The sequence below is a fragment of the Rhinolophus ferrumequinum genome, chromosome 15, assembly GCF_004115265.2.
Source record: "Rhinolophus ferrumequinum isolate MPI-CBG mRhiFer1 chromosome 15, mRhiFer1_v1.p, whole genome shotgun sequence".
NCBI lineage: Eukaryota > Metazoa > Chordata > Mammalia > Chiroptera > Rhinolophidae > Rhinolophus > Rhinolophus ferrumequinum.
This window is the reverse complement of record NC_046298.1, coordinates 41,734,024-41,748,653: the sequence shown is the minus strand read 5'-3', so window position 1 is coordinate 41,748,653 and position 14,630 is coordinate 41,734,024. Positions and strand designations below refer to the sequence as shown.

The following is a 14,630-nucleotide window of genomic DNA, read 5'->3' as shown; positions in this document are numbered from 1 at the left end:
TTCTCTTTCTTCCATGTTTTGTTCTTGGTCTTCGGCGATCCTCAGCGACGCCTCTCCCGGCGAGCCCGCCCTCGTATTGCCGTGCGCATGCGCATTATCCTGATTGGCTCTACCCCAGTAGAGTGACGGGAGGGATCCGCCAGTGGCGTCGTGAGGAAGGTGCAGCGGCCCCTTGAGGACGCCCCACGGATCCTGCCGCACTAAATATTCATGAGGGGGCGGGTCGGTGCCGCTTCTCGCCCCGGCCATCGCCATGAAGTGAGAGGGGGGTTGGGCGTGGGGACTTGGAAGATGGGGGGACCGGTGGGCGCGCCCGGGGCCCCCGCGGGGCGAGGGGAGGCTGAAGGGATGGGGAGGGGATAGCCGCGGGGACCCACGGTACGGTAACGGGAATGGGCAGCGAGGAGATAACGAGGAGACCCAGAGGTTCCTGGGGAACGGGGGTGTATCCGGGGGGACCCGCAGGCCGGTGCCTGGCAGGTAACCTCCCTCGGCCCGGCGGCAGGGGAGTGTGGGGGTTGAAGAAGGGCTTAGGGGACCCGGGACTGACCCGACGGCCCCTGCGGCCAGGCTCAACGTGGACGGGCTGCTGGTCTACTTCCCGTACGACTACATCTACCCCGAGCAGTTCTCCTACATGCTGGAGCTCAAACGCACGCTGGACGCCAAGGTGCGTGGGCCCCGTCCGCCGTTACCCACCTGACAGGTGGGGCTTCCACGCAGGCGGCTGAGACTGAGATTGCAGGAGGTCTAGATTAGAAATTAGAGGTCCTTGGGGAGCCAGCACTCCAAAACTTCCTAGTACCTAAAATAATAATAGTTAATAAACGGAAGAAAACAAAAAGAAACAAAAATAAGTTAATAATAGCAGTAGCTGGCTTTTATCAAAGCTTGAGCTACTCTGTGGCTGGGAATATGTAGATTTTGGACTCAGCTACCTGGGTTGGGATTCTGGACCCACAGCTGTGTGCCCCCTTGGGAAAATCACTTAATCTCCCTGTTCCAAAATCGGCGTCTTAATAGTACCTAAGTCAGAGGTTAATGTGAGGGTTATATGAGTTAATTCACTAAGTAAGGTCGCAGTTGTCACCTGGGGGTGATTTTGACTCCCAGAGGACATTGGCAGTGCCTAGAGACATTCCTGGTTGGCATACTAGTGGAGTGGGGGTGCTACCTGGCATACAATGTTTTGAAGCCACAGATGCTGCTAAACATTCTGCAGTGCACAGGACAGCCCCTCCACAACCAAGTATTATTCGGCTCCAAAATATAAATAAAGCTGAATTTCACAAACCCTGATGTAAGACTCTTAGAAATACTGCCAGGCACAGAGGAAGTGTGAAGTTGTTTGTTTGCTACATTAAAAGAAAAAGGGCTCACTGTATATCAGGTACTATGCCAAATATTTAACCCCCAGTTTTTCATTAATCCTCATAATCATGCTATGAAAAAAGCTTATTAGGCCTATTTTAGAGATGAGGATACTGAGGCCAGAGAGGTGAAGGCACTTGCCTAAGACCACCCAGCAAAGAAGGGTTCAGACCCACTGCCCCTGGGGCCCAAATTTAATTGCTGTGCTGGCCTGCCATTTCAAGATGGTGGCATTCTGGAGGGAGTTGTGAGAGCCTATGTCTTATCCCAACACACAGGGCCATGGAGTCCTGGAAATGCCCTCAGGCACTGGGAAGACAGTGTCCCTGTTGGCCCTGATCATGGCGTACCAGCGGGTAAGTGACCCACTGGGCCTGTGGAAGGGGAGGAGGGAAAGGGCTGGATGGGCTGAACCCTTTGTTGTCCGCAGGCATATCCACTGGAGGTGACTAAACTCATCTACTGCTCGAGGACTGTGCCTGAGATTGAGAAGGTGAGCTAGAGCCAATGCCGGTGCTTCCTCACTCTCCCCGGACTTCGCTGGTCCCCCTGTGGTTGCCATCGCAGCTTGGGGGTGGTGTTTGGGAGGCTGGGGCCTGGTTGGGCAGGGGCTTGTGCTTTCAGTGAGGCTGAGTTCCCCCTCCCTTCTCTTCTGGCACAGGTGATTGAGGAGCTTCGAAAGTTGCTCAACTTCTATGAGAAACAGGAAGGCGAGAAGCTGTCGTTTTTGGGGCTGGCTCTGAGCTCCCGAAAGAACTTGTGTATTCATCCTGAGGTGAGTGCCCATTCCTCCCCTCACCCAAAGCCCCAGGGTTGAGAAAACTCTTACATTCAACCAGGAGTTTTAGATCTTCAGACTAGACCTCTCGGGGGATACGCAGGGGCCACGCATAGAATTCTCTCCTCACATGTAAAATTCCAACTCATCTTTTCATGGCTGAGGCGCGGATACCACTGGGGAGCCCTCCTACTTTCCCCCAGCCTGGGAGAGGTTAAAAAGGCAGTTCCTGGAGGCTGGCAGGCCTAGTTTCCTGGCTTTGTAACTTACTAGTTATGTACTCTTGGAGAGGAGATTTCTGCAGTCTTGGCCTCGGTCTTCCTTTCTGTAAAATGGGGATAAATAAGTACCTGCTTCGTACAGTTGTTGATAAGATTGGGTGAGCTAATGCATGTGTACCCTTAGCATGTACAAAGAACTAAAAGGTATTAGAAACTGCCACGATATTAATAGATCTATCACACATAGAATATTTGTTATTTTTGAATTATGTTAAAAAGCCACTGGGCTCACTGTGCACCAGGCACTGTTCTAAGCACTTGATGTGTGGTAACTCATGGAATATATATTCTATAACATTATTTGTAAGAATATATGAGAAATAATACGTATGATGGATAATAATTAAAGAGAAGTAGCATAGGCCTTGGTGACTGATGGAATGGGAAAAGGAGAAGGAAGGGACGGCAGCCTTGAGCCTTCCCTTTGGGGAAGGAGAAGGTTTTGTTCTGAGGGCAGGCAGCCCGGGGCTGTGATGATACCACCAACAGAGACTTGGAGGGGACAGAGCAGGGCAAGGGCGACCGTGGGTTCTCATACTGTGCAATCAGAACCTCCTTTTATTCTTAGACCTTGCCAGGGTCCTGGGTGGTTGAGCATCTTAAAAGTAAAGCAGTTATCCTTTATCTACAAGCTAAAGAATCTTCAAGGCTTAATGTTTTGTATTTATTGAGGTATAATTGACATACTAGTTTCAGGTGTACAACATAATAATTAGATATTTGTATACATTTCAAAATGATTACTGCAATAAGTCTAGTTAATATCTGTCACCTTACATAGTTATACATTTTTTTCTTGTGATGCAAATTAAGGTCTACTCTCTTAGCAGCTTTCAAATATGCAATGCAGTGTTTTTAACTATAGTCACCATGCTGTATACTACATGCCCATAATTTATTTATCTTATAACTGGAAGTTTGTGCCTTTTGACCCCCGTCACCCATTTAACCCACCCCCCAACCCTGCCTCTGGCAACCACCAATCTCTTCTCTGTTTCTTTTTTCTTTTTTTAATTTTTTTTAGATTCCACATGTAAGTGAGATTATGCGATATTTATCTTTCTCTGCCTGACTTATTTCACTTAGTGTAATGCCTTGGAGGTGCCTGCATGTTGTTGCAAAAGGCCAGATTTCCTTTTTTATGGCTGAAGAATAATCCATTGTATATAGGGCTTAGTGTTTTACAAGTAATAATTAAAGAGTGACAATTTTGCCACTCTTGCATCCCTGCAATAAGTTCCCAAGTGTCTTAACTGTTCAATAATGAAACAGGTTGAGGTTTGTGTTTTGCCCAAATCCCCGAGTCTCACCCCAGACAGGACAGTCTCCCATTGCACCCAGCTGTGGGGTGTAGAGCCCCAGGTTCCAGCAGTGGTTGGGCTTCTCAGCCTGTTTCGGGGCTGAGATGTACCCCTATCTCCCCAGGTGACGCCCCTGCGCTTTGGAAAGGATGTCGACGGGAAATGCCACAGCCTCACGGCCTCCTACGTGCGGGCGCAGTACCAGCAGGACCCCAGCCTGCCCCACTGCCGCTTCTACGAGGTGCCTGCTGGGGCAGGGCTAAGGGAGGGTGAGCCAGGCCCCTGTGACAGCCCCCATCTCCCTGACCCCCAGGCATCCTCTTGCCCCGCCCTAGGAATTTGACGTTCATGGACGCCAAGTGCCCCTCCCCGCTGGCATCTACAACCTGGATGACCTGAAGGCCGTGGGGCGGCGCCAGGGCTGGTGCCCATATTTCCTTGCCCGCTACTCAGTGAGGAGGCTGGCAGGGGGTGGGAAGAGGGCGTGTGTGAGGGTTACAGGCTGCCTGCCCTTCCGGTTACCTGTGTCTGTCTGCCTGTATCTCCCTATGGGTCTGTGCCTCTCTGTCTCTATCAACTTGCTTATATGTGTGCCTTACCTCGCCTCTGTGTCTTGTCCGTCTGTGTCTGCCTGTCCATCTGCCTGTGTCTGTCTTTCCTTGCCTAACCTCTGTGGACCTGTGACGGAGTGATGTGGTGGTGTGGGCGGGTAGAGGGGGCAGTTAGGCTGGGGTAACACTGCCCTCCTCGGCCCCCCAGATCCTGCATGCCAACGTGGTGGTTTACAGCTACCACTACCTCCTGGACCCCAAGATTGCCGACCTGGTGTCCAAGGAGCTGGCCCGCAAGGCCGTGGTGGTCTTTGACGAGGCCCACAACATTGGTGAGGAGGGAGCCAGGGCAAGGAAGTGACGCCAGCCCCTCGGCTGCCCCGTCTGCCTGATGGAGCCCAGACCCCTCTCCTCTCCTCTACAGACAATGTCTGCATTGACTCCATGAGTGTCAACCTCACCCGCCGGACCCTGGACCGATGCCAGGGCAACCTGGAGACCTTGCAGAAGACAGTGCTCAGGTGGGGGCCCGAGTGGCTGGTAGACCCTGTGCTGGCCCTCGCCCAGCCAGCCAGCGCCTGCCTCTCTCAAGCCCCTGTTCTCTCCCTGACCTGCCTCCAGGGGCACCAGCCCCATCGCAGTGCCCTCTCAGGTGTCTCCTGCCCTTCCTACAACCTGTCTCCCCGCAGGATCAAGGAGACCGACGAGCAGCGTCTGCGGGAGGAGTACCGGCGCCTGGTGGAAGGGCTGCGGGAGGCCAGTACCGCCCGGGAGACCAACGCGCACCTGGCCAACCCCGTGCTGCCCGACGAGGTGCTGCAGGGTGAGCTGCTGTCCCCGCTGCCACCCTCCCCCGGCCCCACTCTCCCTGTGGCGTGGCAGCTGACCTCTGCTCCCCGCAGAGGCGGTGCCGGGCTCCATCCGCACGGCCGAGCACTTCCTGGGCTTCCTCCGGCGGCTGCTGGAGTACGTCAAGTGGCGGCTGCGCGTGCAGCACGTCGTGCAGGAGAGCCCCCCGGCCTTCCTGAGCAGCCTGGCACAGCGCGTGTGCATCCAGCGCAAGCCCCTCAGGTGCGGCCCCACGTAGCTAGGGGTTTCTGGTCCCTGTGGGGCGGGGGGCAGGCCCTGATCCTCGCAGAGCCTCTGCGCCTGTGGCCACCATGTGGCCATTGTCAGCCATAAATAAGGAGTGTGGAGGGAGCACACATGACACCTGTTGGCCAGAGCAGGCAGGTCCAAGGGCAAGGTCAGAGCTGGTCCTCCGTCCCTGTGTTGGGCAGGGGGCTGGCAGGCAGCACATGGCTTGATCGGAGACCTTACCTGAAGAGATTTTGACAGAGGCACTATTTACGGAGGGGTGGGTAGGGCAGAGGAGCCATCAAGGGTGGCAAGGCCCCTGGGTAGCCAAGAGCTCAGAGGTATTTCCACCCCAGGCCACAGGGGCAGGGGCGACAGCGGCCCTAAAGAGGGGCTCCTGAAAAGGCCCAGCAGGGTGTGAGCTGGGGGGAACGCCCCAGACCTCCTGGACCCCTTCCCCTCCCACTGGTGCCTCTCATTGTCCCCTGGACCTGAGGGCAAAAGTAGGATGGGGCTCCCCGTACTTTTCCTTTGCTGTTTTGGGTAGGTCATTGGTCTTCTCTGAACCTCAGTTTCCTCCTTTGTAAGATGGGTTGGGGGTCATCTTATTCTAGAGTTTCCATGGTGGTTAAATGAGCAAGCAGCAATATAAGTACCTACTCTGTCTTGAGCACTGAGGATGAGCTAAGCACTTTACATTTTGTATCTCCTGGAATCTCAGTATGGTGTCCCCATGCTGCAGATGAGGACACTGTCACTTGGAGTGTGGAAGCCATTGCCCAGAGTCACACAGCACTGGGTGGGGTAGTTGTGCGAAGCCAGGCCTGTAGGGCTTTGAGGCGCCTGGCTGCCCCGTCTCTGAGGGGGTGGGGCAGCCTGCCCCCAATGGGAGACTTGTGAAGGCAAAGATAGGGCATTAGCCGCTCAACACATGTTCCCTGAGGGCCTGCTGTGCTGGGGACACCGTGGTGACCCAAACAACCCTGGCCCTGCCCTCCTGGGCTTAGTCTAGCAGGGAGATAGACCCATCCCCCGACAGGGACGACCCAGAGCCGGGAGGGCTGAGATGGGGGAGCCCAGAGGGGTAGGGGTGGGGTGGGGGAGAAGAGAAGACAGACTTGAAGAAATGACGTCCAGGAGAGAGGTTTTAAACTCTTGACTGTCCACCTGGGTCCGAGCCAGGTGGCCCTTCTCCATGACCTGCCCCCAAATGGTGAGAGCCTCAGCCTGACCATCATTGTTTGTGGGCGCTGGTCTTGTGTGTGCATGAGTGTGATGTAGTGTGTGTGACTGCGAGGGTGTGTGGGCATGTGGGACTCGGAGGCTGTATGTGTCGCCAGGGTGGCCGAGTGTGACTGAGACGGTGTGAGGTTCTGGGTGCAAGCGAATGACCGTGCGGCCGTGCAGGATGCATGTTGTGACTTTGGGATTCTAGGTGTGGTTGTGGATTTCCTGTTTTGACTGAGACCTGCATACCAGATTGTGTGACGTGTGACCACATGACTCTGGGATGTGTGATTATTGTTCTGTGTGTGCCATGGTACCGCCGTGGCCCTGCATGACATGCAGATGTACAATGTGGGGACACAGAGGTGACACAGCCCCAGTCCCTGCCCTCACGTAGCAACCCAGTCACCTGGGGAGGCAGAGGCATGTCCACGTGCTCTGTTGGAGGAGGGTTGCTGATCCTGTCTGCTTCCCACTACCCCCGACCTCCTCTTGCCTCCCCACCAGATTTTGCGCAGAACGCCTCCGCTCCCTCCTGCACACCTTGGAGATTGCCGACCTCGCTGACTTCTCCCCCCTCACCCTCCTGGCTAACTTCGCCACTCTTGTCAGTACCTACTCCAAGGGTAAGCGCACCCCTTCCTGCCTCTGCCGGGCCCCCTGGCAGCTACAGTCATGATCCCAGCAGAGTCCAGAGGATTGTGTGTAGGACTCAGACACTTCAGACCTTGTAGGGCTGTGCGCAGGAGTTTGGACTTTGAGGGCACTGTGGAGCCAGCAGCAGTTCTTGAGTGAGTGAGCCTTGTGCTCAGATTTATATTTTCAGAGGCTCCCTCTGGCTGCAGACTGGAGAAGGATGGGAATGGCGATGGTATGAGATGAGGCCAGAGAAGTTCTGTGGGGTGAACTCACACTCAGGGTGCAGTAAGGACTTGATCGTTCTGTATCTGAGGGCACTGGGGAGCCATGGCAGGTTCTGAACAAGGGAGGGACAGAGGCAGATTTGCACTTTAGAAAGATTCTTCTGGCAGGGACTGGGGTCAGGAGAGGAGGAGCCTGGGCAGGTTTGCACGAGAGAAAGGGAGGGGGAGAAGAGAGATGTGGGAGGTAAAGAGGCTGGGACTTGGTGCCTGGGTGTGGGGAGCAAGGGGGAGACAGTTGATGATACTCAGATTTCCAGCTCGCTAGGGAGAGGGGAAGTGATCCGGAGGCTTTAGCGCCTTTATCCGGCAGCATTCCCTCCCCTTCCTCAGCTTTAAGCTGGCTGAGGTGAGTCTGATCCCTGGGGATTACTCCTCTGTCCAGGAAACCAGGTCAGGCCTGTCTGATGTCTTGCGGCTGGGCCCGGCCTCAGCAGGAGGACAGAGAGTCTGTCCCCCTACCCCAGAGCCTCTCAAGCAGCAAGTCCCACGGGAAGCTTCCTTCTGTGTTCACACCCCCTCCCACTCTGTCTCCCCTCTCAGGCTATCTTTCTCCTCTCCTCCCCACTTACCTATCTACCAATACGTCACTTTCTTTTACCTGGAATATCCTTCCCCATCCTCCAGCCTCCAACTATGTCCCCCTCAGCCTTCAGTTCTTGGCTCAGTAGAGATGTCCCCTCCTCTAGTAAGCCCTCTCTGACCCCCAGGCTGTTCTCAAGTGGGCAGGGCTGGGTCCCCTGGCCTCCTTCATCCCAGCCCTGCCCACTTCGGGTGGTCAGTGGGGACAGGTCTATGTCCCCATCACTGGATCGTGAGCCCTGAGAGAACCGGGCCAGAGATGTCTCAGTTACTGGTGTGTCCCCTGCACAGGGCTGGGCACAGAGGACTTGGCTTTTTTTTTTTTTTTTTAACTAAGTGAAATTGAATATGTGAATTCATCCATCTATTCAATAAACAGGCCAGGCAGGAACCAAGAAAGACCTCTTCCAGGACCTCTGGGATTTATATTCTAGAGGGGAAGATAGGTAGTGAAGGTGCAAACAAACAAGGAAGATAATTCCAGAAAGTCACAGTTTTCATGAGAAACAGATAGGTTGTCATATTGGAGCAGACCTGCAGTGGCCAGGGTGGCCAGGGAAGAAAGCCGTTCTGAGGAGTCGACATTTGAGCTGAGTCCCAAATGACCAAATGGAACCAGCCACCTTGGGAAGATTTCCAGGCAGTAGGGCCAGTAAGTGCAAAGGCCCTGGGGTGGAGTGAGACTGCTGGTTTTTGAAAGTTAGGCAGGAGGCATGTGAGCAAGAGAAAATGGGTCGGAATGGCCTGGACCCCAGGAAGGGTATGGGGAGCTGTGGGGGGCTTCTGACCAAGACAGGGGTGTGACCTGACTCAGGATTTCACAAGGTCCCTTTGGCTACTGTGAAGGGAGCAGGGGTAGGAGCTGGGAGCCCAGTGAGGAAAGGAGGCAACTACAGTGCTGGGCAGAGGTGGTGGCAGCTGAACTGGGGAGGGGGGCGGAAGTGGCCAGGTAGCAGATAGACTTTGGAGGCAGAGCTGACAGCCTCCTGATGGCTTAGACAGAAAAGTAGTGGGAGAAGGATCGAGGCTTTGGTTTGAGTGGCAGGGCGGGCCCTTACGGCCCTGGGAGAGACTGAAGAATGAATCTTTGGTGCTCTCTGCTCTGGATCCTCTATGAACATCTGCACAGGTGTTGGTCCTGGGGAGAAGTGTACAGGTTGGGGTGAATTTTGGACTCAGATACCTGGGTTTTAGGCTTGGACTGCTGGTGACTGGTTCCTTTCACTAAGGGGGTGGGGACTGGGGACTAGCTAAATGGGCATGGTTACTGCTGGCACCCTGGGAATCTCACTGGCCCTTTGTAGGTTTCACCATCATCATCGAACCCTTTGACGACAGGACCCCGACCATTGCCAACCCCATCCTGCACTTCAGGTGAGACCCAACCCCAGTGGGGTCGTGAACAGACCGTGGGCCCCAGCCCCCAAGCCAGGCCCTCATCATCCTCATCTGCTCCCCACAGCTGCATGGATGCCTCTCTGGCTATCAAACCTGTGTTCGAGCGCTTCCAGTCTGTCATTATCACTTCTGGGGTGAGGATCCTTCTCTACCCCCCAGTCCCCAGCTCTCCCCTGAGGGGCTCCTAGTTCCTGCCCAGTCTTACTGAGATCTGTCCTGCTGTCCCCGCTACAGACGCTGTCCCCATTGGACATCTACCCCAAGATCCTGGACTTCCACCCTGTCACCATGGCAACCTTCACCATGACGCTGGCCCGGGTCTGCCTGTGCCCCATGGTATGTGGGAAAGGTGGGGTGACCGGCCGCCTTTCCTCTCTTTGTTCCCGCCACTGCTCAGGCAGGAGAGCTTTACAGCTCAGGACACGGATTCTGGGTGCACACAGACCTGGGCTTGATGCTACTTCTTCCCGTGGGTGTACACCCCCGGCCTCAGTTTTCTCATCTGTGAAATGGAAATGCCTCCTCCCGGATCTCCCCGGGTGGTGGAGGGTAGCGTGAGCCTAGGGGTGTAACACACTTACGTGGCCCAGGACCTGGCTCTTGGTTAGCGTGGCTTTGCCCGGTTTATCATCTGTCTGTGACCTTGGTAAGTGCCCCTCCTGCGCTGCCTCAGTCTCCTGTGTAAATTGGGCATCGTAACACGGAACCTCAGACGCTCATCTGTAGCCCTTGGGCCAGATGTGCTTTAGAATTGAGAAGTTTGAGAATTGAGAATTTCCCCGACTTTAGAAACGAGGCCTGTGCCGTGTGCTGTGTACCACGCCCAGTGGGGTGTGGGCAGCAACCTCCAGTTAGAGTCATGTGATTATTTCATCAGCGAAGCATGTAGAGCCAAAAAGGGAGATAAGTCAGGACTCTGAATAGACTCGGGGAGGGCAGGTTTCCCTACGCTGAGTTTGTGCCAAACTTAAATATCTGGACTCCCCCGAGTATTGTGGCTTTGGGAATTGCCCCCGGGGGTTGTGGACTGGTGCTGACCACACTGCAGCAGGGTTTTGTGAGGCTGCTTGTGGCGTTGTAGCAGGGGCTCTCACGGTCATGGTGAGGAGCATTCTCCTGGAACCGACTGGCGGGAGGCTGGCGCCAGTGGAGCGTACTTGCTAGCTGGGGACATGGGCAGACTTGGGTCCTGTTCCCTCTCTGCCGTTTGTTTGCTGTGTGACCTTGGGTAGGCGATTCACCTTCTCTGAGCCTTAGGGCATTCTTCCATGCAGTGCTGATAACAGGGTAGCTGAGCATTCATTCAGTGACACCATGTCTATAAAAAGCTTAGAACAGCATTAGCTGGCTACCAGCACTCACACGTGGGACTGGTTGCTGCTGCGTCGCTTATTGTGACCTCTCCTGCTGTCTCCAGATCGTTGGCCGTGGCAACGACCAGGTGGCCATCAGCTCCAAATTTGAGACCCGGGAAGATATTGGTATGCTGCTGCCCAGGGGCTTTTATTTGGGTTCCAAGAGGGGAGATTTATCAGTCAGTATGGCCTAAGACTTGCTGCAGTAACAAATACCCCCAATTCGAGGTGGCTTTACACAGAGGTTACTTCTTGCCCACGGAACATGCCATTGAGGGGGCATGGTGGGGGCCTGCCCAGTGTCACCTCTCTGGGACCCTCCACCATTGGACACATCACTGTGCTGGTGAGGTGTGACAAGAGGTTATCGTGGTGATCATGGTGAATTGTATACTGGCTAACAAAGGTGCTCAGATGGAAGTGACACGGCCACTTGTGCACTCATTGGCGATGGCAAGTCCCATGGCCATGCCTAACTTCAGGGGGTGGGGGGGGACAGTCCTCCCTAGAGCCTGGAAGAAGTGGAATGTGAGCGATAAATAGCCCTACAGACGGCCTCAGTGGGGTTTCTGGGAACCCCAAGTTCAGGACCGGGCATTAGACAGGAACGCTGATGGGGAGTGGGGAGGAGAACCCAGGCCAGCAGAGGGTGCAATCTGTGATCCCTCACAGCGGTGATCCGCAACTATGGAAACCTCCTGCTGGAGATGTCTGCCGTGGTCCCTGATGGCATCGTGGCCTTCTTCACCAGCTACCAGTACATGGAGAGCACTGTGGCCTCCTGGTACGAGCAGGTACTCTCACCACCCCGGCCGCCATGCACCTGAAGGCTCCTGGCTCCTCAGCTCTTGGCTCTGTTCCTCTGTGTGCTCGTTTTACTCCTCGTGTTGTAAATGTTGACGTGTCATAGGTGACAGGATGGTGTATAAGCTACATATGAACAATTTAAGGAATAAATCGTGTACAACTCCGTGGGCCCCTCCCTCAAAGGCATAACCCCTCAGGAGAGGTAACCACACACCCCCTTTCTGGGTTCCCCATGACCATGTCCCCCCAATATCTATGGTATGGAGACACTGGGTAGCAAGTGTGACTCCAGCTGCGTGCTATGTTATTAATGGAAGGTTCTGGAGAATTAAGGCTGGACAGAGACTCAGGACAAAGAATCTACTGGGGAGTGTGTGGGCACGGACCTGGGGCATTCTGGAGACTGGGAGCTGGGCACTGGGTGGCGACAGGATGTGGGTAGGGGGTACAGCTTTGTCCTTTCTGCTTCTGAGTGCTCCATGGCCCAGCTCTCGGGAGGAGGTGAAAGCAAGCTCTTTGGGGTGACATGAGGGAACTGGCTAATCCAAGCACCAGGGAATGGTGGGGGTGGGGACCTCATCCACTCACAGCCAGGACCCTGGTCTTCTCCTCAGACAGGCCCTTTCCACAGTGGGAAAGGTGGCTGTTGGCCACCTGAGCGCCTCATCCCAAGTGCCTTTTGTGTTCTATTTCAGAAACCTGTGCCTACCCCAAAGTCACCAAAATAGTCTCCAGTGTTTCCTTCTAGAAAGTTTTGTAGTTTTAGCTTTCACAGCTAGGTCTGTGAGGTACCTCAGATTCATCTTTGTGGATAGTGTGAGGTTGGGCGTCAAGGTTCCTTTGTTTCTCCTATGGAAATCCAGTTGCTTCGGCCCCATTAATTGAAAAGAGCTCTCCCCACTGAACGGCACAGGTGTCCATCTGTGAGGGGGTATGTCTTCTGGAACTTCCATTCTGTTGTCTGTGTCTTTGATCACGTGTCTATTACAGCATCACTTGACGTCTCCCGGCAGCCTCTGATTGGCTCTGCCTGTCCTACCTCAGCTTCTCCACTGTCACTGGCTGTGGGGCGGGTAGAGTGTCCCAGTTGGCCATCTTGGGCCCCAGGCCTACCCCCTTGTCCAAAAGATGAGATGCGGGGATTGGTTCCCTACCCAGGTCACAGGGCTCCCCAAAAGAAGTGAGGCGTGCCAGTGCCACCACCCTCCCTCCCGAGTCTGCCGGGGACAGAAGGGAACCGGGGCGAGGTGAGGACGCCTGTGTGCTTAATCCTGCTGCCAACACACCCTGGCCTGCCCGGTGTCCTGTCCTAGGGCATCCTCGAAAACATCCAGAGGAACAAACTGCTCTTTATCGAGACCCAAGATGGGGCTGAGACCAGTGTCGCCCTGGAGAAGTACCAGGAGGTAAGGGGGGTGGGGGATACTGAGAGGGGCCGGAGGGGGCAGCTCTGAGGGGTGCAGCTCTGTCCTGGCCTCCCCCCCCCAGGCCTGCGAGAACGGCCGTGGGGCCATCCTGCTGTCAGTGGCTCGAGGCAAAGTGTCGGAGGGAATCGACTTTGGTGAGTGGACTAGGCTCTCCCCTCCCCAGGAGCCTGCCTGGACTCTTCTGCTCCCCCAGGGCACCACCCACAGCCCGGGCACACACAGGGACCCTCGGAGCACACCCACTGTCTCCCCGCTCCTGGGCCACCGGAGGGTGGCTTTCCAGCCTGTCACACTGGTAACCCCCCTCTTGCCCCCTCCTTCCAGTGCACCACTTCGGGCGGGCCGTCATCATGTTTGGCGTCCCCTATGTCTACACTCAGAGCCGCATTCTCAAGGTGAGCAGCACGTGGGGTGCGGAGGATGTTAAGGCCTCTCTTGCTCCCCAACCCCAGGACTTCTGTGGTGTGAGGAAGGGGCTGAATGTGGAGGGACAGGCAGGAGGGGACCGCTCCCCCATCTCCTCACCCACAGGCACGGCTGGAATACCTGCGGGACCAGTTCCAGATCCGAGAGAACGACTTTCTCACCTTCGATGCCATGCGCCACGCGGCCCAGTGTGTGGGTCGGGCCATCAGGGGCAAGACAGACTACGGCCTCATGGTCTTTGCTGACAAGGTGTGGGTTCAGGGGCCCCACCAACCTGGCTGTTCCCTAGTCATTTTTCAGATGGGGAGAGCTGGGCAGGGTGGCCTGAATGCCCCCCGACCCCCAACCCAGGGTCCTGACACTCTCCCTTTCATTCCCACCCTCCTGCCCAGCGGTTTGCCCGGGCGGACAAGCGGGGGAAGCTGCCCCGCTGGATCCAAGAACACCTGACTGATGCCAACCTCAACCTGACTGTGGATGAGGGGGTCCAGGTGGCCAAGTACTTCCTGCGGCAGATGGCACAGCCATTCCACCGGGTGAGCCTGAGTCAGCCAGCCCTCACTTCCCTTCAGCCTCCCAGGCTAAGCTCCTCCTCCGGGAAGGGCCCTTGACAGAGAGGTTTGTGTGAGCCCACATGCCAGGCTGGGGGGCTGGGGGCAAGTCAAGGGCTACAGCCACCAGCGTGTCCCCCTCCAGTAAGTGAGCAGGTGCATGGGAGCCGGAGGAGGTGAGGTGAGCAGGCACAGGTGGTGGGGCCTCTGGAAAGCTGATCCTTCCCTAGCTGGGACACAGCTGTCTGGCTGCCACCTTCCTCCTCTGGCCCGTCTTCTGTTTAGAGGGATGGCACTCTCTGCATTATATGGGTGTTTCGAAATTCATGCATCCTGTCCTGTGAGCCACCTCTCTGTCCCCATCTGGGGCATGTGCAGAAGTGCAGCAGTTGTCTCCCCGGCTTCTGGCCTGACCCTCCCTCTTTGTCCCTCTCCTGCAGGAGGATCAGCTGGGCCTGTCCCTGCTCAGCCTGGAGCAGCTGGAGTCGGAGGAGACGCTGCGGAGGATCGAGCAGATTGCACAGCAGCTGTAGCATGAGGTGAGGGCAGGGCTACAAAAGGTGCTCCTGGTGACTCCA

The 14,630-nt window shown here is 55.7% G+C and overlaps 1 protein-coding gene across 2 annotated transcripts; it reads left to right on the top strand.

Annotated features, from left to right (window-relative positions):
• The first annotated feature begins 218 nt into the window (after positions 1–218).
• Positions 219–14,591, top strand: ERCC2 (ERCC excision repair 2, TFIIH core complex helicase subunit). 2 transcript variants are annotated; one of them, XM_033128912.1, is made up of 23 exons: positions 219–258; positions 571–670; positions 1,650–1,727; positions 1,802–1,864; positions 2,033–2,146; positions 3,856–3,972; positions 4,067–4,183; positions 4,491–4,614; positions 4,707–4,803; positions 4,972–5,105; positions 5,185–5,353; positions 7,094–7,212; positions 9,393–9,462; positions 9,551–9,620; positions 9,721–9,822; positions 10,904–10,967; positions 11,514–11,635; positions 12,962–13,054; positions 13,137–13,209; positions 13,400–13,470; positions 13,607–13,750; positions 13,894–14,037; positions 14,493–14,591. In XM_033128912.1, the coding sequence occupies exons 1-23, from the start codon at positions 254–256 to the stop codon at positions 14,583–14,585; spliced, it is 2,283 nt and encodes a 760-aa protein (XP_032984803.1). In that variant the 5' UTR covers positions 219–253; the 3' UTR covers positions 14,586–14,591. The 2 variants fall into 2 exon arrangements, with proteins under 2 accessions (XP_032984803.1, XP_032984804.1); XM_033128913.1 differs by lacking the exon at positions 219–258 and adding an exon at positions 347–480.
• Positions 14,592–14,630: the final 39 nt, after the last annotated feature.

Coding starts and splice junctions, on each gene's coding strand:
- ERCC2 (XM_033128912.1), top strand. Junction 4,184..4,490: donor ATTTCCTTGCCCGCTACTCA/GTGAGGAGGCTG, acceptor TCGGCCCCCCAG/ATCCTGCATGCCAACGTGGT. Junction 9,463..9,550: donor AACCCCATCCTGCACTTCAG/GTGAGACCCAAC, acceptor TGCTCCCCACAG/CTGCATGGATGCCTCTCTGG.